Source organism: Monodelphis domestica, chromosome 8 (assembly GCF_027887165.1).
Source record: "Monodelphis domestica isolate mMonDom1 chromosome 8, mMonDom1.pri, whole genome shotgun sequence".
Classification (NCBI taxonomy): Eukaryota; Metazoa; Chordata; class Mammalia; order Didelphimorphia; family Didelphidae; genus Monodelphis; species Monodelphis domestica.
This window is the reverse complement of record NC_077234.1, coordinates 240,644,532-240,666,994: the sequence shown is the minus strand read 5'-3', so window position 1 is coordinate 240,666,994 and position 22,463 is coordinate 240,644,532. Positions and strand designations below refer to the sequence as shown.

The following is a 22,463-nucleotide window of genomic DNA, read 5'->3' as shown; positions in this document are numbered from 1 at the left end:
CGTCCCCGCCTAATATCCCCTATCTACAGGAAGTACGTAATGACAGGAAATCAGTGGTGTCCTGGGAAATGTAGTTCTTTTTTTAGCATAACAAATTTTTCAATTATACACTGACCCTACGAGGTTAAGTGGCCTGGCCTGGCCTCCGTCACACATGAGGCCCATCCCCCTGTCCCTGTCCAGTCTGCTTTCCCACATCCTCCTCACAGGTGCTTTAACACAGTCCTTTTATTATTTCTGAAGAAATTGTGTGATCCACGATTGGGCTAGTGGGATGCTGGCATGAATTTGAACATTATGCATCCAGCATTCATTTCTGACTGCTCTCTGTTTTGTAACATACATAAACTCTGGGAAGATTCCCTAAGAACTCTAATAGACGCCCACATTGGTCTGCCCAGAGAATCTTACGTGGAGGCCAGAGGAGCCCCCGCCATCCTTGTCCTGCTGGCTAAGTAGGCTCAGAATCAGTAGGCATCTGGATGGCGTTCTGGACCTCAGGGTGACCACCCGAGTGCGAGTCCTGCCCCAGCACTTACTAGCCTCGTGACTCTCCTGTCCTTATGTGTAAAAGGGGGATGATAGCAGTTATCCCTGAAGTAACCTCTACAAAGTCCTCTGCAAATCACAGACATTGACTGACTGCCTGAAATCAAAGGCTTCTGCAATGTGGTTCAGTCCTGTCCAACTTTTTGTGACCCCTTTTGGGGTTTTCTTGGCAAAGAGCCAGCAGTGGTTTGCCATATCCTTCTCCAGCTCATTTTACAGATGAGGAAACTGAGGCAAACAGGGTGAAATGACTTGCTCAGGGTCCCACAGCTAGTGTCTGAGGCTGGACTTAACATAAGAAGTTGAATCTTCCTGACTCTGGCCACACCATCTAGCTGCCCCACGATGCAGTAGTATTATTTATATATTGATATGTATATATTATATATAGCAGTATCATTTCTATATTATTAATTCTATATCAAAGTTATTATTAGTTATATATCAGAGACAGAAGAGATCGACTGTCCCATGACCCTGTCTCAAAGCAGGCTGTGGAGGTCCGCCGGGACAGCTGCATTCGTGCCTGTGATTCTTGGGTCAGATCCAGAGATTTTGCAAGATTTTACAAATTGGAATAGGGGCTCGCGACAACCCTGGACAGCACCCATGTGTGCCAGAAGATTCAGGAGGAAGCTTGCTCTGAAACATGTTCATTTCTACATATTCTCCCATCAAAAATTAGAAGACAAAGTTTTATGTCTGCTTTCTATACTGCCACCTTCAATCCCTGCCTGTACAGCAAGGCCCTATTCCTGCCAGTAGTGACTCCTTTGAAGCAGTCACATTGTCAGAATTTCCAACCAGGGGCCATATTTCACACAATGATATATCTTTGAGAAGTGTGAATTTAAGAAAATGCAACCCCTTCAGGTTTTTTTGCTCCTCCTTTTTAAAGTATTACAGGGGGGAAGCTGGGTAGCTTAGTGGATAGAGAGCCAGGCCTAGAGACAGGAGGTCCTGGGTTCAAATCTGACCTCAGACCCTTTCCCAGCTGTGCGACCCTGGGCAAGTCACTTGACCCCGATTGCCTATAAGAATAAAGTGTTACAGGCATCCCTGAAACTGCCAGACTGACATTTGCATGTAGGCCTGGAGAAATACTTTAGCTTTAGCTGCAGGTCCTGCTTTCTTTCCCTCTAGTACACAGACATGGAGAAGAAAGTGATTCTGTGACCTTGCAACTAAAGCACAAAACAGCAAATAAGCCCAGAGAGACATTGCGACTTGATGTCCCCACACAGTGACTCTCGAAGCATTCCTGCTATTTCTCTGCTTTCCTCAAGAGCAAACTTCGCCAAGTTCCCCCCACTAGGCCCTGGCATTACTATAAGCTTTTAAACACACTCAGGAGCCTTCTATCTGATCGTGCAGATAATTAGAAATTCAGGGCAGATCCAGGCCCAGACCCTTCTTCCTTCCCTTTGCCTGGCCCTAAGGCTCTGTAAAGGTAATTTTAGGGTTGTGACTCAAATCTAAATTAATTTTGGTCACCAGAGGAAATCCCAAATAAAATACCCAAGTCAGTTGGAAATTTATGGTGATTTTAATTAATATAGAGGGAAGGAATTAAGAAGAAGAGAGAGGAGGGTATAGGATTTCTCCTGCCTGGCCTGTGCCAGGGGAAGTTCAAATACCTCCACCATGAGGTTGCTGAAAAAGATTAGAGGCTTTCTAAGAGGATAATGTTTGGAAAGTAAAGGAGAAAGGAATCAGCCTAAACTCCAAGAGAGCTCAGTTAAGATGCCTCACCTGGACTAGGCTATTCAGCTTCCTCCAGAATGGTATCAAGGAAAACTCACTGCTAAATCGGACAATAGCAGCCACCACCCAAGATGCCAAAATGCTCAGCACGCTCTGCCAGCCATCTCTCTGCCACCAAAGAGGTCGGAGAGAGGAAGTGACGTGAAATATATAGACAGTTTTTACATCACTTTCCTGCATCTCACATGTACCAATGGTTGCTTAAGCTTGACTTAGGACAGCCCAGGAGTCTGTCAGCTGTTTCTAATTTGACATTTGCTAGCACATGTCTGCCATAGGCCATCCTCCTAAGAACTTAATCCTTAAGTAGGGGTGTAGACATTCCTGTTTTTGTTAGACTAAGTAGGGTGGAGTAATCTAAAGTTCACAGCTCTAATCTGTTTGGTTTCTCCTGCCCTGCTTTAGGTGTTCTATGGGAACTCGGACAGAACCTCCTCTGTGCAGAATCTCTTGAGGCCCCCCATTGTTTCCCGTTACATCCGTTTGATTCCCTTGGGCTGGCACGTGCGCATCGCCATCAGGATGGAGCTATTGGAGTGCATGAGTAAATGCAGTTAGCCTGGCAAAGGAGTGACCAGGAAGGCTTGGATTAGATAGAGCCAGAATGGGCTTTTAGGGGGAAAATGCATAGTCCGCCACCACATAGAAGCATTCAGTTCTGCAAAGCCTTCCAGGGATCAAAGTGTCTCCCCAACGTCTTTTGAACTTTTCACAAAGAAACGACATTGTGTGAATGGTTTAGATTTCACAAGTCTCCGGTAACCGGGTGAGGCCTAGTCAGATAGGAGGAAAGTACTTTCTGATCTGAGGGTCTTTCTTGGGGGTCAGGAATGGAGGAATGGTGGGGGTGGGGGTGGGGGTGTTGCCCCACAGGCCGAGGCTTCCCCATCAACAATCAGCACAGCTCAGGTGGCAGAAGGCAGCTCAGCACTCATCTCCCTGCCCAGGAGGCGCGTCGTCTGCTGCAAAGGACGACTTTTTTAAAGTTATGATCTATTTTGAAGTCTCGCAGCACTTTTTATTTTAGGTGAATGGTGGTTGTGGTCAGACAGCCTACATGTTTGTGTAAGTAAATAGTGGCCCCTTCGTCCTGGTCGTGCTGTGAAATAAAGGGTTTCGCCCATGACAGCCAATCTGATCGTTCTTTCGCTTGGTTTTTCTGCGGAAGATACAGAGGGCTCCCTCGTTTCCCAGGCCAGTTTGCACCTGGTAGTTCTTACAGCAGGTATCACCGACAGCCTGGACCTCGCTATTCTGCCACCCTGCTCAGGGACGCGGTTTCGTTTTTGAGACAAACAGGACTCCGTGAAGTGCTCGGCGTGAGTTTGGCGCCAGTTCAGAAAAATCAGGGGAAGAATTGGGTTCTGAGGATCAACGAGATCCTTTTCCCTCGCTGGTAACTCCTATTCACCAACTATGTGCTCCATAAAATGTCGGCCCTGGTGTAAGAAATGCCTTTTTCTGTTACTTTCGCTTTAATAACCTCTGACTGATGGCATGCTGTGTGATGTGGTCAGGATCTTCGCTGCAATTTGAGTAGCCAGTACCCACCTTGGGCGAAGCCAGAGACCGTGGTCCTAAGAGCATGAGTTTAAAGCTGGACGTCAGAGCCATCTATTCTAATGTCATTTTACAGATGAGGAAACTGAGTCACAGAGCAGTTAGGCATGCCCAGGATGTTGGTGACCAAGGATCTGAGGTGGAGTTTGAGCCTCAGTCCTCCTGACCCCAAGTCCACTGTCCTATCTATAGGATGCCTCTCAAAGGAGCACTGACCTCAGAAAATACCTCCTCTCAAAGTCTAGTGTTTCACCCATTTCCTTATTTTATATATAAATATCTGGAAGGACTTCTGCATTTTCCTAGTCAAAACTGACAAGGCCCAGAAGGAGAAACTAGCTCTGGAGTTCATGAGATTTGGGTTTCGATCCTGGACTTAATGACTCTAGACTTTAGTTTCCTTCTCTACAAAATAAGGAGCCTGAACTCGGCAATCTCTTGGTCACTTTGACTCGCTCCAACTCATCTCGCCAAGGCACGTTCATTCATTTTCAGAGTAAACAGGAAGAGAACACGAAAGCAGAGAATAACAGACAAAAAATGGAGGAGCCTCCAAGCTCGAACTCCCTGGATTCGACAGCTTTGGAGCCAGAAGGAATTTTAAAGCCATGGAGTCAAGCCCTTTATTTTACACATTAGAAGAGTGAGGCCCTGGGGTGGAAACTCTTACAGGGGGCAAACAGCAGAGCTGGGATTCGAATCTAGATCCTTCGATTCCAAATCAAGAATTTTTTTTTTCCCAAGACTCTTATCTCTCCATTCCTCCTCGGATAGCATCTTCCCCTCTCTTTGGTACATGTGCTAAGGTTAACCTCGGACTTTAGTACAACTGGGCAAATGAGCACCATTACAGACAGCAGAGCTGGACAACAGCTTTTGAAAAAAGGAACTGACCTGGGAGATGCGAAATCGTAGCCACTTTCTCCAGATCTGAGAGGGGCCTTAGAGATCATTTACGCAACTCCCCTCCCCTTGTGGCAGATACCTTAAAGGTAGGAGAAGCATGACAGACCCAAAGGGCCAGCGACTTAGGCAATTTTTCTCATCAGTCATAGAGACAAAGTCAGAATTTCACGTGAGGGAAAAACACCCAACGGGCAAGAGAGTACCGAGGCGAAGTGTCTGGAAACAAGCTGAACAATTTGTTTTCTGCTTTAGGTGGGGGCCTCGACGGTCACTTTCATTTCTCTGATTCTGGAATTATTTAGGGTTAACAATTCAAGCTCTTTGGGGATTAGTAATAAATAGTGAAAATTACACCGGAATTTGCAGAAGCGCTTTGTAAGTGATTGATGATGGCATTACTAACAATGATAAGATTAATTTAACAACATGCTTTCATGTGATAAGATCTGGAATCTAGGGGAATATTGAGATGGTATTACATGGATGTGCATATGAACGTAGTTATTATGGAAAATATACCTACAATTTTAATTTCTAATTCTTTCCATCTCTTTTGTCACAGAAGCTTTGTTTTACACACTTAAAAAACTCAGCTCTTTACCTTGTCAGCATGTTTCCTTTTATTTTTAGAAACACCAATCTGACCCCGAGACTAGATTTGCAAAAAAAGAATTTTGCTATTATGTGAAAAATGTCCCGTACAATGAATGCACTTTTACATCTGCTCAAAAAAATGATTACAAAAGCCTACACAAATGCTAACACAGGAGGGCTTCTACCACATACTTCTAATTTCCCCAGGCCTGGACTTTTTCCTACGTCACATAATGGGAACACATTGAATTAACACAGAGTTGCTCCGTCTTGAACCCTGTGAACCGGACGCCCGTCTACTTCCAAATGAAGGCAAACCAAGCAGAGGCGGCTTTCTAAGACAATGGCGTTTTAGGGAAGCAAGGAGACGAAGACTATTCTTTTAGCCTGGCTCCCCCTTAAGGGCCACAAACACGTCCACTCTTTGGTAACCTTCCCATCCTGTTCTTTTCTAGTTTCAAATTCCAATTTTGTCACATTTCCAGAAGTTAGTGGCTTGGTTTTTTGTAACAAAATATTCTGACAATAGTTTGTCACCTCCATTCCTAGAATAGGATGAGAAAATAAATGTGAAATCTTTAAGCATTTGAAAACTAGTACAGAAATCTGAGGTGACCGTTAATGGCTGCAATTTCATCCAACGGCACTCAGTCACGTCGGTCAACATCCCGTCCTTCCTGATTTTGAACTTTCTTCCTCCTTTTTACAAACCTCTCAGCTCTGTGTTGTTACCTTAGTAGAAATCCCATCATGGAAACCTTCACACACACTGGGTGAAGGAAACAGGAAACATGTGGCCTTGGTTAATATGAGCTGGCTGGCATGAATTCATGTCGATAGAATAGAACTGGCCGCACAGACCAAACTACGCTTGACGTCTCCTATGTTAGCCTCAGTGGGCCATTTCATAGAATCTTCAGAACTGACATTTGGAACACACTTTCCCCCTCTGTCCTGGCATAACCATCATTCTTTATTGAGAGAATTGGGGCTGAAGACATCATGGTGGACCGGATTTAGGCTGGGATTTCCCCTGTTTTATAACATTAAAGGGGTCACTGTCCATTCTGCTCCTTCAAGGAGTAAAAACCAGCCAGACTTACCCTAAGCAACCACTCACCTTCCCCCGTTTCTCTCGACTCTCGCCCACCAATAAGGGTAGGCCCAATAAGCCATGGAAGTCCCTGAGATGAGGGCAACAGATCTTAAAAAAGCCGATCTGGGCCATCTTCCCTCAACGGGGCAGTTCCCAGGCCTCGGCAGCACCCAGAAGAGCTCTGGTAGAAGCAAATGGCTTTGGCTGGTACCTTTTCTAGTTAAATCAGGAGCTGGTGCCTCGGGGACTTGAGGGTTTACGAAATTTCAAGTCTGTCAGTATTCCCATAAAGCTTACCAAATGGCCTCCAGTGCCCGGAGTGGGGAGATGTTTGGAAAATGAAAAACAAACCCAATGTTAGGTTTTTTGCATTCACGGAGGTTACTTTATGGCTCTTCAACTGATTTCACCTTCAAAGGCACATTTTCCTTTGGCATAATGGTTGGAATGCAAAAGAATTGCTTTTCAAGGAAGAAATAAAAGTGAGCTATCATGAGAAGGCATTCAGCGCTGATGCTTTGCAGAGATTTGAAGACAGCAATCTGGACAACATCAATTTTCTAGTGCAAAATCTGCATTTTATTAAAGACGTATTTTTGGAAGGTCCATTCAAAAATACATTGTGCTCAGTAAAAATTAACCATTTTCATGCTGATAATTAAGGTTACCATGGGATAAATATTTTTATAATATTTACAGCAACAATAGAAATTTTACATTAGTTAGAATGGAATACATGCCAGAAAAAACTTGATACGGTGTACCAACACATGATACAAAGATTTTATAAACACTTTACAAATGGTTTATTAACTTGTGAAGTATTTTAATATTCAACATGTTAAAGTCAGTTTGGGTTCAAGGATTAAAAAGATTAATACCGCATCACCTCCTTTCCACAGTAAAAAGGATAGGTTATGATTATAAAGTCTGTGCATTGAAGAATTTCTAGTAATTGTTTACCCATAAATTTGGATGATATCATTTTGGCTTAGTCTCATCTTCAAAACAAAGTTCTTGATTCACCCCGAGCCAGATTTTTGCCACAGACACTATACTGTTCCAATTGGGGCCTGAAAAAGTTCTGAAATTTCTCTTCTATGTAAAACAAACAGAAACTCCCAATGGCATAAAGCAATTCTTGGAGGCAGTATTTTTGGATAACTTTTAGTTAGGCTCATCTAGATTTATAGGTGAAAAATTCCTTCATTCCATCAAGCAGTCTGACTCAACTAAGATTAAGAACCGACCTTCCTCCAACCCCCCCCCCCCCAAATAAAACCACCCACCCAATTAAAAAAGACCTAAAGGAAGGGAAATAGAACAAACGGACCACAAGGGAGTTGGCGTCTTTAATGAAATCTATGTCAAAATAAAGACAGAACTTCGCTACCCATTTTTTGAGTATCTTCTAAGTTTCTACGGAGAGCTTTATTCTGCAGAAGCGAACATTTTCTCGGTTCATGTGACTGATAGCTTTGACACACTGGACCCTCTGGCAAACCGGGCAAAAGCGCCCCGTTTATACACACCATCTCGGTTCCCTTTTGTGTTCCTAAGGCTCTTATCTGAAATGAAGCAAAGCACCGTGACAAGTTGGTCCTGCTGCTGAAATGAAATGAGTCACAACTTCCGGAAGTGACCACTGAAACCAAAGGAAGTCCTGAGGAAATCGCAATACAACGGCCGATAGAGACAACTAAAGGGTGGATGGAGGAACACGTAAGGCCTCTGTATCCTGGATAGACTGTGTTGGAATAGAAGCAAACAAGGCAACTTGAAATCTGAATACTACAAAGAGACTGATTTTAAGGTGCAAGATCTTATGAAGGAAGACACGGGGACCAAATGGGGCTGAAAAGACTAAACCCTGTAGAAAAAATACGGAGTGGCCCCTCCTTCAGAGAAATTAATACAGCTCAGTTCTATGAGCCCCGAAAATCTAAAACGGGGACTATTACATATCTTTTCCAGCAGAAATATCCCAAGATCCCAAACCTAACAGGTAAATCTATGGGAAAACAAGACACTTGGTATTCTGTAGCAAACACACAAGTAAATTGACTGACTCATGGAAACTAAGCAGACATCAGAAAGGATTCTCACAATTAATATCTTACAGAAGGATGAACAGAGCTTTAGAGAAAAGATATTTATACAGTGGCTGGTTGTTGTACTCTGCACGTCCAATGGCCTGGGGCCTCTGGAGTTACTTATATTCCATAAAAGCACTGAAAAATAAGCACAAAATCAGCGGACTCCCTCCCCTCTCTACTCCATCACAGTTGTATCTACAAAAACGAGGGACAGTTATAACCTGGTATTTCTTGCATTGGCTCATCGTTTCTGGGACCAAAACTTTCTGAGACTCAACGTTAGGATTTTCAGGTCTACCACCGAAGAAATGAATTCTCCATTCGAATAAGCTAACAAGGCATCCTCAGAGAGTCTTCCAAAGGTCCCACTCCTGTCTCGAGATCTGTATAAACAATCTCACTCTCGCTTCCAGCATATCAAAAAGAAGTCCACACCACAGGAGAGCTCCCTTGGCTCATGCATTGATTCATGCAGAAAATAAGTGTGAATGCACAAGGAAATGAGCTTATCTGTGTCTACTAGGTAGTGTCTCACGTCATAGAGGCTGGGGTTGTTGTGTAGCTTAGTAATACTGCTAAACATCCATCCATGCCGGACACGACGGCTCTCCGGATATAAAATCAGGAGGCCGTCTCTGAGGAGTACACAGATATTACTGTATTAGCTATAGGAACAGATTTGAGAAAGTTGCCACTTCCTTCAGGATCCTGGTATATAGTTAGTTGCAGACTTCTTTTGGCTAGAATTAGATCTTTCCAAAACCTCGAAAACAATTCTTCCTCTTTTCTTAAAAAGTTGAATCTGAGGCCATTTTATACATGACTGGAAGATTTTTTTTTTTAAGTTACAGAATGGTAGATGCCATGAAATTAAATAAGCGACGCCAGGTAGAGAGAATGAGGACCCCCCCCCCCCGAATTCTTCACTCATTTTCAGGTTATGAATGTACTGAACTGGCTCCCTTGAGTTTGTACTAACATGACATAAATTTCCCCTTACGTTTCTCACTATCCACTCATCAGAAGAACTCTGAGCTCAGAATATTTGGGTGAGACTGTGAGCAGTTGGGCCCTAGAGCACGTCAGACCCAGACTTCTCCATGACAAACACAGGCACAAATACATCTAACGCTAGGCAGACCGCCAGGACGTTTGAGGCATCAAGTCTGCCTGGCGGGCATCCTTTTTTTCTTTCTTAACGAGCAAACAACGGGGCTGTGGTGGAGTGTTGCTAACAGCTCCAGGTCCTCCATAACAGCAAGTACACATCAATCTAACCTTCCGAGCTGCTGCGCGCTCTCGAGGTGGCTGGTGGGCTGCATGAATTTTGAGCTTAAACTACCTAGAAGGTCGCTTTGGTCTCACTAGCCCCAAATACAGACCTTCCCTTCAACAAGCAGAAAGCAGTGCTGATGAGAAGAGAGTGGGAGCCCCTTAAACCCATACTGTCAACTCCATAACTTAGGGAAGAGGGTCACCTTGGCAAATTCAGTCTAGAAACACCAGAGACCCTGCTCTTAACTCTGTAATCGTATGATCTCAGGCTCTAAGGGCTATCCAACGACACTTAGTACAAGCCTCAATGATCTGAGGGAATAAAGTACATTTTGAGTCTCTCACAGAAAAAAAATGGTTAAAAATAAAAGTAGACAAGAAAAAGTGCCCTAAGTGCCTAAAATCTTATTTCCCCTAATACAAAAGGCAATTCTGGAAATTGTCATCAGTGACTAAACTTCACTGGATCTAGACAGCTTGAATTATAAGTTAGTTCATTCTTAGAAGGTCTCCATCCCACCTCAAACTCATCCGCTTCTGTGGCTCCCTCTAGTACATTCTTTCGAGGGGTAGGTCTCTGTGGACCCATGAGGAAGCCTTTAGAGAATGAGAAACACACCACGTGCTGGGAAAAGCAACAGTTCCACCCTAAAACAACCAGATGTGAGAGAAAACTTGACCGAGAATGACAAGCCACCGATTCCATTTAGGGGTCCTGGCAAGGCTCCATGAAGAGCTTCGAAGAGGAGGCGAGGCAGCAGATCGGTTTCAAACGGCTCTGAATAGTGCCTGTTTTCTAACTGGGATCCGGGAATATATTACACGTACTCCTAGCCACCTGTTACTTGCGGTTGGAAGAAGATGGACGACGGACAGCTTTAGGCGAATGTTCCCATCTAAGGGACACCAAGAGGAGAAAGCCCGGGAGAACCCAAAGGGGCTCCCCACGCTATCCAAGTGCCAAAGGCACTGCTGAGGTCCTTTCGATGCTGAAAACGAGCTCACTAACAAATAAGGAGTGTGGGGTGATGGGAAGGGCTGTAGCCCTGTGGTCAAGGTGTTGAACACACATTACCAGTGTCATAGGCACTCAGATAAATGCTGTTAGGTTTTTAATTCTCACATAAGACAGGGTAATTTTGAGGGAAAAATTCCGTTCAAGACAATGCAGGGCCAGCTGAAATGCCCAGAACTGGAAGAACAGAGAAAAATCTAACAATGAAAAAAATGAAGCAAAAAGCACAGCTTGCGAGATCGCCAACGGATCTCAAAGAAGACAGCCTCAAGGATGACGTCACGCCCACCTCGAGTTTTCCTTTAGGGCCCACCATATTACTGAAAATGAAACACAAAGCCCTGAGAGCTACACACAGTCTGCGCACACGGAAGCATGGTCTAAGTGTGAAGGCGACGCACACACGACCTAACACGTCAGAGTCCGGGGAAACGGAGCCTCCTGTTTGTAGTTCGCATCATCGTCAGGTCCCTGCGGCGTTTCCCTCCGACAGCTGTCATGGGTCAAGGCCGATTGGGGATGGGATGCTCTCAGAGCTGTGAGCAGAGCAAACCCTGACAAAGCCAGGCCTGGGAGGGGGAGCAGGGAGACCAAGCGGCTCTCTTCTCTTTAAGGGACTTCGGGGGGGGCGCCGTTGTCAAAAGGGCTGCCACGGGAGCACGGCTGAAACGGAGGCCTGGACAGGCGAGTGCGTTCGGGTGGTTATTGCTAGTGCAGTCACGAGGTCGCAGGCCCGGACGCCATCGGAGTGAGGGGGAGACGCAGGGCGCCGGACCCTACGAAAGAGGGCCGCTGCCGTTCTGCTTAAGCACGGCCACATGGGGGGAGCCGCGCTGGGGCTCTCGCTGCAAGCAGCACGCCCAACAAGCGGACGCCATCCCCACGCGGGACCCCCGCGGCCTCTCTTTGGTCTACACCCCGCGACGTCCGGCAGAGCGCGCCCCGAGGGGGTGCGGAACACAGGGGATCCGGGAGCTGCTCACAGGGGATCGTGGCGTGGCCGCCGGCCGCCTCCCTGATCACGAGGGCAATGCTGCACTTTATATCACAATGTATAAAAATATGGCGGAGTCCTAAGGATGCTTCCTTTAAATGAAGATATTTAGAAAACAGACAGGTATTTAGCATATACGTGTATAGAGGGAATAAAATACTCCTGAAGCCACATATGAATGTTACTGTTGAGTTTTTATACAAACTACTGTCGCTGCTGCACTGCTTCACAATGTTCCAAACAGCTCGGAATAACTCTATATCGAACATAAAAGGTGTGATTGCAAGAGTACAATATTAATCATAAATAAATGTTACAAATCCTATCAAATATGGGAGTTAAAAAAAACAAATCGAAGACATACAATGCGACTTCTAACCCTTGCAAGAAAGGGATGGGCTGGGCTTCCCCCAAGCCCACGTGGTGAGGACGTAGGCCGAGACACTGGATTGTCCGTCCCGGGAAGGCCAAGGCAGGCTCGAGCTTCCCAGCGTCCCGAGGGAGCACACTCAAGCGGGAATGTAAGGGGGGGCGGGGCAGGGGAGGGAACCAGGCAACCACTTCCTCCCGAAGGCCACCATCAAGGGAGCCTTCCGGAGCAGCCATCCCCAATCCAGCCCCTCTACCGTAGGATCCCTGACAACCGATGTGGCGCCTGGCAGCATGGCTCCACACCCCCAATATTGCACAGCTTCCCCAGGCTGAAAAGGCGGGCTGGCTGCCCCGGTCCCGCGTGCCCCATCCCTGCCTCCCCTCGGCCTCCTCGGGGGCTGGCCTTCTCCCCCGTCCCTGGAGCACAATTACAAGGCTGTCTCTTTTAGATCATTCAGATTCGGCATCCGGGATCGATTGGTTCTGTTATAGGTGTGCCCGTTTGGGCCGCTCTTTGAAGCCAGCTGTTCGGAGTAGGAGGGCCCCTCGGGAGCACTCCTGCTCACAGGGGACACGTGCCAACCCGGCTCCAGCTGACCCGGCAGCTGCAGGGTCGGCCGAGCCTTGGGAGTGGCCTCCGCGCGCACGTTGCTGCCGCCGCTGCTGCTGCTGGACGCTTGGCTCATGGGGTGAATCCGCACTTCGGAAAAGGAGCTTTTGGCTTGCTGACTCGGTAAGGCCTGAAAGCGCGGATCTGAGGAAGTGGAGTGGTTTGAGGCGGAAGAGAGATGCAACAGCTTACGGAGTGATTTTAATGGCTGACTCTGAAGGAATGAGAATTGGATACAGGATTTAGTGTGTAAAAATGGAGCCTCGAACCGCAGACTTCCTCCCAGGAGTCCTTGGCACTTCCCAGAATGCCCTATAATCCCGCCTGAGGGACCCGGCCGGTCGAGAACAACCCGGGTATTTAAGCCGCCTGTGCCGCCTGCTTGGGCCCTCTGCTTCCGTGTCTAAGCACAGGCGGCTCTCAAGGTGTCCTAAGTGAAACGGAATGGGCCCTGTGCCCGGGGCACGTGCTTTCTTCTTTGGTATTTCTTTATTTCTAACTCTAATAATCTTTGATAAACCTCTGAAATATAATACAAAATGAATCTAACTGTTCCAAGTGTGTATTATAAAGCGAGGAAACAACTTGCACATATACTGAAAAAACCCAAGCCGTGAAGAGTGCTGTCCTCTGGAGATCCATTTAAGGATACAACAAAAGTGATGGAAGACATAAGCACAATAGTATTCCATCTCCAACATGTACCACAATTTGTTCAGGCCTTCCCCAACTGATGGATGTGCCTCCAATTTCTAATTCTTTGCCACCACAAAAAGAGAAGCTATAAATATTTTTGTATAAGTAGGTCATTTCCTCTTTTTTTTACCTCTTTGGGATTCAGACCTAGTAGTAGTATTATAGGATCAGAGTCTGAACAGTTTTTTTTTTAATTTTTTTTAAACCCATATCTTCCATCTTGGAGTCAATAGTGTGTGTTGGCTCCAAGGCAGAAGAGTGGTAAGGGCTAGGCCATGGGGGTCAAGTGACTTGCCCAGGGTCACACAGCTAGGAAGTGTCTGAGGCCAGATTTGAACCTCGGACCTCCCATCTCTAGGCCTGGCTCTCAATCCACTGAGCTACCCAGCTGCCCCCCTCTGAACAGTTTTATAATCCTTTGGGCTAATTCCAAATTGCTCTCCAGAATGGTTGGATCAGTTCACAACTCCACCAACAATGCATTAGTGTCCCAGTTTTGCCACATCCCCTCCAACACTTGTCACTTTCCCTTACTGTCATATTGGCCAAAGTGATAGGTATAAGGTAGTACCTCAGAATTGTTTTAATTTACATTTCTTTAATCAAGAGTGATTCAGAACATTTTTTTACATGATTACTGATAGCTTTGATTTCTTCATCTGGAAAATTGCTTGTTCATAGCCTCTAACCACTTGTCAAGTGGGAATGACTTGTATTTTTCTAAATTTGAATTAATTCTCTACAAATCTGAGAAATTAGGCTCTATTAAACCAAAGGATATATTTTAAAAAATCTAAAACCAAATTAAATACTTTAAGGTCTTCAGTTTCTAGAATGGCATTTTGGCTGGTATATATCTGTGTACTTATTGTCACTTCCCCCTCTTCCCCACAATTAAACTCCTTGAGAATGAAAGGTAATTTACTTCTCGATATATACTCAGTGTCTCTATGAAAGTGCCTGGGGCAGAATAGACATTTTGTTGAACAGTGCTCACTGTACCTACTGATCACTTCATGGTGTTTGCTAAAAACTCTGGTATTTATCTACTTATTCATTCTATTTTTTTTTATTCTGAGCTTAACAAACATTTAATAAATTGGACATTTCTATATACACAATAAAATAAAAAGGAGGTGAGAATCTGCTAAGAATAGCTTGCTTTTCTTTTAAAATATATAATAGAGGTTAATTTCCAGTTGCCAAGATGGCAGAATAAGAAACCTTGAGAGCCCACTAACTACCCTCTTAACATGCACAGAACAAAAACAAACAAACAAAAAAGACCTGGAGCAACAGAACCAACAGAAGAAGGAGTGAAGCAGTGCTCCAGCATGCAACAATGCAGAGAGACAATGGGGTACAAGCAGAGAGCACTGAACAAGCCTCAATGGAACTTGGATATAATACAGCACAAGCTTATTCCATTGTCAGAAGGGTAAGAACAGAAACCAAAGCAATACAGAACGAATAGCAGCCCTGCAAAGTCCAGCCAGATCAGAGGCTGGATGATACCCAGTGAAGGGAGAGGAACTCAGTCCAATAAGGTCCAGCCTTACTTGGATTGGGCAAAACCAAACTTGACCCAGCTGAACTGAATAGATGAACCTCCACATAGTAGACCAACTAGACCTCCTCTGCTGAATGTTGAATCCAGGACTGAGGCAGCTGAGCTGACCCCCAAGCACAGGACAAGCATGAGACAGCACTTCCTACAACTGAGCTTCAGCATACAGACAAAATTAAGGGAGAAAATAACCCTCAAATAAGCAAAAGACAGAGGAAAAGCCATTTAATGCTAGAAAAATATTTCAAAGAGATACAACCAAAATATGAGTTCAGAAGAGGACAGCAATACAAAAAATAAAAAATGTGTGAAACTTCAGAGGAAAATTTGAAAGTTTGTCAAATCCAAAATGAACACCTGGAAGAGCTCCAAAAAGGAATAAAAAAAATAATAAAAGACTTGGAAGAAAATAACAACAGTATAGAACAAAAACTTACTGAAGAAAATAGTTTCCTAGAAAAGGAATGCTTAAATAGGAAAATAACTGCCTAAGAAAGGAAGTACAAAAAGCCTCAAAGAAGAAAAAGGTTTCTTAAAAAGTAGAATTGGATAAATGGAAGCTAATGACTTCATATGACAGCAGGAAAGAATAAAACAAATCCAATAGGAAAAATAGAAGAAAATCTGAAATCTCTCATCAGAAACACAACTGACCTGGAAAATAGATCCAAGAGAGAGACAATCTGAGAACCACCAGATTGCCTGAAAGTCAGGATGAAAAAAAGAAACTGGATACTATATTACAAAAAATTATCAGGGAAAACTGATTTTTTTTAACAAAAGGGGAAAAAATAAATTGAAAAAATCCACCAATCATCTCCTGAAAGAAATTCCAAATTTTAAAATTCCAGAATTCCCAAGGCAGGGAGAAATACTACAAATAGACAGAAAACAAAACAAAACAAAAAACAATTCAAATATTGTGGAACCACAGCCAGGATTACACATTAAAGCTTCTACATTAAAGTACTGCAAAGCATGGAATCTGATATACCATAGTGCAAAAGATCTAGGCCTACAACCAAAATCATATACCCAGTAGAATTAAGCATAATGCTCCAGGGGAAGGAAAGAACATTTAATGAAATGAGGACTTCCAGGCATTCCTGACAAAAAGACCAGAGCCAAAAAGAAAATTTGATGATCAAATTTGATTTTCAAGAGAAGCATAAAAATCTAAACAGAAAAAACCTCAAGGGAATCAGTGAGATTAAACTAATTAAATCCTTTCATGAAAAAATGAAAACTAAGATACATAAGATTTCTATGGTACCAAAGATACTAAATTATTTAACATATTTAAGGTAATCAAAGTAAATAATGGGGCCAGACTGATTATATTATTAGTAAGGTGATAACTCAGATATTTAAGATAAAATATAACTCTTGAAAATACCTGAGATACCTAAAGTATTTAGGATAGTTAGGTACTGAAGATACTTATGAATGTTATCACCATTAGGGCAGTGAATAGGAGCACATACAGCCAGAGAGCAGAAACGAAGCTGAATATGAGGGATAATATTTTTAAAAATCAAGGGATAAGAAAGAGGAATATACTGGGAAAAGAGAAAAGGAAAGAAAGTTGGGAGTAAATTATCTCTCATGTAAGAATCAATACACCTTAGAAGGAAAGATGAGGGTTGGCAGGCAATATTTGACATTCTCACTGGAATTGGCACAAAGTGGAAATAACACTCAATTAGATATTAAAATATATAATAAAATTAACAGATAAATTTCAAAGCTGTCCTACTCATCTGATTTTTTCTGGCCTTCCTTCAGATCCCTTCTATGCATTTTAAAGAAAATGATTAAATGGTCCTCTTTTCTTTAGATTTCTTTTATTTTTTTAGCTATGCTATCCCCAACCCCTCTTCTATCACTACTCCCTTCCACCCCTGAAAAATTAAAAAAAAAAACTCTTAAAACAAATATAAGAAGTCAAACAAAATAAATTCCCACATTGGATATGCTCATTTTACTGTAACTGTACTCATTTTAATGTCATTCTGCAGCTTGGGTCTATCTTATCTTTGTCAAGGGGTGAATAGGATGTTTTATCAAGTATTCTCTGTTGGTTTTTGCATTGCTCTGAGTTCTTAAGTCTTTCAAAGGTTGTTTTTTTTTTCCTTAAGATGTCACTGAATAAATTATTCTCCTACTTCTGCTCATTTCACTTTGCATCACTTCACACAAGTATTCCCAGGTTTTTCTAAAACTCTCTTTACTCATTTCTTTCCATGCAGTAATATTAAATTATATTAATTTAGCATATTTTGCTCAATGATTCCCCATTTGAGGGGCACCATCTTAGTTTTCAGTTCTCTATTGTATCAAAGAGTTTCCATAAACATTTTTACACATATGGGTCCTTTTAGGGTTTCTTTGATCTACTTAGAGATAATGGTCTAGTGGTATAACTAAATCAAAGTATATGAAGAATTTAGTGACTTTTGGGACAATAAAACTGTTTTTCAAAATGGCTAGACCAATTTACAGGTTCATTAATAGAGCATTTTTTTTTTGGTTTGCTTTCCTACTGATATGTACGGGGTGGATCCTTAATTTATATTATTCTAATTATAAATTGGAGCATTTCTTCATACAGTAGCTGATAATCTGGATTTAACTTACTTGAAAAGTGCCTGCTCAAAGCCATCATTGCTCCTGCATTAGGACATCCTGCTTGACTCCGGCATCTTAACACACACAGACACCTCTAGCATATTTCCCTTCCCAACATAAGACCCCCCAAACATTCCCAGACATATCATGTCAAGATAGTCAGGCATAATTCATTTACATGAACTTGAAGATCTGAGATCTTCTCAGGTCGCCACTCCTTTGGCCGGCTGCTTTGGTGATTAGTCGAGTGAATGGCTTTCTGTAATGCCAGAAGATCCTGACTATCCGAATTGGGCACCTAGGAAGAAACAGAAGATTTTACTAACTCACTTGACTGTACCCAATTATATGATTGATTGTTCCTAAGGAAGCTCCCCTCCCCTAAAAAACTAACCCCCAACAATTCAAAACTAAAACCCAAGCTATTATTGCAATGTGTCTAGAGATATAAATATATATAAATATATAAATATATATATATATATATATATATATGAGCGAGTGAGTGAGTGTGTGTGTGTGTGAGTGTGTGTGTGTGTAAATGAGTGTGCTTACTGCCCTCTCAACCGAGGTACCCCTCCATAAGGAAACACTAGCAGATGTCATGCAGCTTTGTTAAAACCTCAACCCTGAAAGCATTCCCATGCTGTTAGTTTAGTCGCTGTAAGAGAGAGCAGTTAAATCAATCTACACCAAAAATTACAATGTCTTATCCTCATTCAATAGCATTCCATATTGCAGTTAGGTTATGAACCAGTTCAATAAAACCAAAACATTGGCCTGGTAGGAGATAAAGTAAAACACTGAATTTGATGAAGGCAGGAGTGTGGTTTCAGCTGTTATTACTGCCGAATGGACGGAAATCATACCCCAGTGAATCCTGGTCAAAGTATTCTTCCATGGGGTACCATGAGGACAATTGAAAAAGTAGGGAGATTTTTTGACTAATTCAAAAAAGCTAAGATTTGTTTTTCTCAACAAGTCAACGAATGGAGAATGACTAATGTCAAATTCAGAGTAAATATCCTGGCACTAAAAGTAGGGCAATAGCAAAAACTGGAGCAAGCCAGAAAAAGAACAGAGAATTACCAGAAGCTTGTTTTTCACAAAGCCCCAAATTTGACTCCATTTTATTCATTCTACTTCATTTTAGGAAAATAAACTGTCAAACAAATATTACCAGACCACATCCATGACCCCCCCAAATAGTTACTGATTAATTTTAATTATTAGTCTGACCTTTAATAGGAGATTAGTGATCTTATGAATGCTGCCTTCCAGCATTGCCTATCAACTTTCACATAGCTTCTTGATAGTCTTTAGAGTTGAGCCTCATTCTCTTTATTACATACACTTTCTCAAATATGCAAGAGTGGTCAACAATTTGGATCCAGTGAATTTATGGAACTGGCTCAAAATACTTAACTAGCATAAAGAGACTATGACCCCATGAAAACAAAAGACATGCTGTTGTCATCAGTAAAACAAGTTTACTGGAGCAGGTTTCAGTGCTACAGTACTTAAAAATGGATACCATAGGTAGAGTGACTACAGGAAGCTTTTTCAAAGAAGAACTATGCTTTAAAGGATTCTTTGAATTAAAAAGAGGAAAGAGGGATTTCTTGATGCTTGGATTCTCCCCGTTGGTGGAGTCTGTCTGCAACATAAGATACAAATAAACTAATTGCAAAAATAGTGCTTTATGCAAAGCGAATTGTCTTTGAAAGCATTTGTGAAATATATATTTTAACACTAACAATTAAATAATATAATTCTCACATTATGCTTTCAAGACAAGATCAGTTTTACTTCTATTGCAAACAAGAATGTCTATGATGGAATTTAGGGTATTGAGGAACCTTTTCTAATTATATAAAGAAGATATGGCAACATAAAACTATTAATAGGAGCATCCAGAATAAATGTCCATTAGTTTTATAAACCTTATATTGAATAGCAAAAAATATGATTACAAAAGAAATACATTTAAATAGTTAAAGATAAATGACCCTTTTTGGTGGTACTTAAAAGATAGGAATATAACACTTAAAAACAATTTACCATTGGCATAGCTGGAAAAAAAATTACCACTAACAGAAAAATATCACCTAGAAAATACATACCATTTCTACAGAGGATTAACTAATAATGAATGTCATTTCCCTTTGAGTGCCTCAAAATATTTACCAATATTACCAGGAAACATACCTGGCCTGATTCAGAAGACTGCATTTCCCCATGTCTTTAATTTTAAGAACAATATTTAAAGCTGAATACTCTAACTAGTCAAGATATCAAACCACTGGTCTAGAATGACAAAGCTAATTAAATCAGCATATGCTGGGAGGGTTTACTGAACATTTTCTAGCTATACAACTGAGGCCACATGCCTAAAAGTAATTTTTTTCCAGATTGATTTACTGTGAGTGCTGCCGGATTGCTTTGTTTGCCCCAGTGCATCTTCTTTGGAGTATTTCAATCATCACACTTAGAAAAATGTGTGAAGGGACACTGGAGTCGTTTTTGAGCTTGAAAATGATGTTAAGACTATCACAGAGATTTTAATATTTAGATCTATGTAATATAAAATACAGACACAGACAAAAATGACCTATGTCCCTTGTGTTGCTGAATATGCAAAATCAGGACACTAAAGCAAACAAACAAACAAACAGGTCTAAAGCATTCTATAACCAGTCTATGTTGTGTCTCCACATCTTAATCTGATTGAATTTGGGCAATACCCCAAGTGAGAAAATGTATATCATTCTGAATTTCTGGCAGTTTATGCTTCCAGGCACAGTCAATATAAATATCTAACTTAGGCCATATTAGCTTGTGAGCTTCTTGGGAGCAGGGGCTATCTTACTTTTCTTTGTAACCCCGGTACTCAATGTGATGCCTTGTACACAGTAAGCACTTAATAAATACTGACTGACAATGGCTTGATTGACTATAATTTGACAGCTAATTGAAGTCCCTTTGGTAATTTTGTTTCAACATTAAAATCCTTTTAAAACTTGGTTTGTAAACCAGAATTGCAACATTGAATATTTTAAAAAATAAATTTGGAAAAGAGAGGCAGTCTGATGTAGCAGATAGAGCCAGAAAGATCTGATTTCAAGTCATGCCTCTGAGACGTACTATCTGTATGAACATAGGCAAAGTCACTTATGTTTTCAGTTCACTGAGAAAATCCAAAAATTATAAGTTGATACTTCTCTTCATTAGTGGAAAGAATTTCAAAACAAGTCGTTTCCTAACCAATGAAAACAGATCCAGGCCACATAAAAATTTAAAACACACAATATTGAATAGAAGATTATTATTAATGATAATAGCTCACATTTATATAGCAATTATAAGATTTTTTTGAGCATCTTTCAACAATCCAATGAGGAAGGTAAGTGGCTTGTCTATCATGAGGCATCTAGGAAATATTTTACATGGGATCTAGACCAAGGTCTTACCCCTCCAAACACTGTTCTAGTCTCCTAACTCATGTGGTTTCTTAAGCTTTTTACTGTCATATTGTATGATTAAAATTTTAAAATTCAAATGCAATCAACAAAGACAAATATATTGTTCTTACAAGATTTAAAGAACATGCCAAATCACTCCTGGAAAAAAATTAATTGGGCAACCGCTATTCAGAGTTTGCCATTTGAACAAGATCCTGAATACTAAAATGACCCAATAAAATCGACCATCTCCTAAATTATATGTATGTATGTATACATATATGTATGTATATGTCATCTCTTCAACTAAATGGTAATATCTTAGAGACAAGGCCTATGTTTACTACAATGAAAATAGTGTTGAATTTGATGTCACAGTATCTGTTACTTGTGGCCTGTACAACGTTGGACGACTCATTATAAAATGAGGGGACTGGATTAGATGAGAGCCAACATGCCTTCTGGCTCTAAAGCAATTATCTATGATCTTCGTATTTCACTGTCTGGCAAACTATATTCTACTCACTAGAAACTTAAATGCTTGCGTGTGGCCATAATTGTGCTGGACATCTTCAGTTTAATGTTGGTAAAAAAAATACAGACTCCAACAGTCAAAATTGAAACATGGCACACCATATATTTCCAACTTCTTGATCTATCGAACTTTCAATTATCCCTTCAATACTCCCAATCTCTCTATAATACAAAATTTGAAATGAGAATTAATAGAATAAAAGGAACCTCTCTCTCTCTCTCCCCCTCTCTCTGTCTCTGTCTCTGTCTCTGTCTCTGTCTCTCTCTCTCTCTCCTTCCCTCCCTCCCTCTAATTGTCTCTTTGTAAGTTAATTTGAATCATTGTTTACTTTGGGTTTGTCTTGTTTAAATGAAATTCTTCTAAGGACATGGAGTTCACTTCTGTGAAGCAGCAAATTGCTTAACATTCAAAGGCTTCTGAATATACACATATATAAAAATCAAGCAGTTATTATAGAAGTGCTATGAAGATATTAAAAAATTATTTCATGAATCTGTGTACTGTGTACACAGGATATACACGCATAAATCAATTCTTTCTGCCAAATATCTTGTGATGAGACTACAACATTATAAACTAAATTATGACTCTAACTAACATGAGTGCTTTAGATATGAAATACTGGAGAGTAACACTTTCAGAAACAAAGTTTAATATAGGTGATATACAAAGGATCTTAAGTGATTCCATATTCTGAAAGTTACTCATACTGCATACCGAAGCTCTCCTATTTTGATACTTTGAA

At 41.6% G+C, this 22,463-nt stretch overlaps 1 protein-coding gene across 5 annotated transcripts in view; it reads right to left on the bottom strand.

Annotated features, from left to right (window-relative positions):
• Positions 1–7,025: 7,025 nt before the first annotated feature.
• The window catches only part of CDKL5 (cyclin dependent kinase like 5), a 295,365-nt gene continuing 279,927 nt past the window's right edge, over positions 7,026–22,463 (bottom strand). For 4 of the 5 annotated variants that reach the window (XM_016424756.2, XM_056808681.1, XM_056808682.1 and 1 more), the window contains 3 exons: positions 19,257–19,379; positions 17,901–18,020; positions 7,026–13,045 (listed from right to left, as the gene is read on the bottom strand). In XM_016424756.2, coding sequence (XP_016280242.1) covers positions 12,650–13,045; positions 17,901–18,020; positions 19,257–19,379 — 639 coding nt within the window. In that variant the 3' untranslated portion in view covers positions 7,026–12,649. The remainder of the gene's footprint in view (positions 13,046–17,900; positions 18,021–19,256; positions 19,380–22,463) is intronic. The other variant, XM_001380680.4, reaches the window with a different exon arrangement.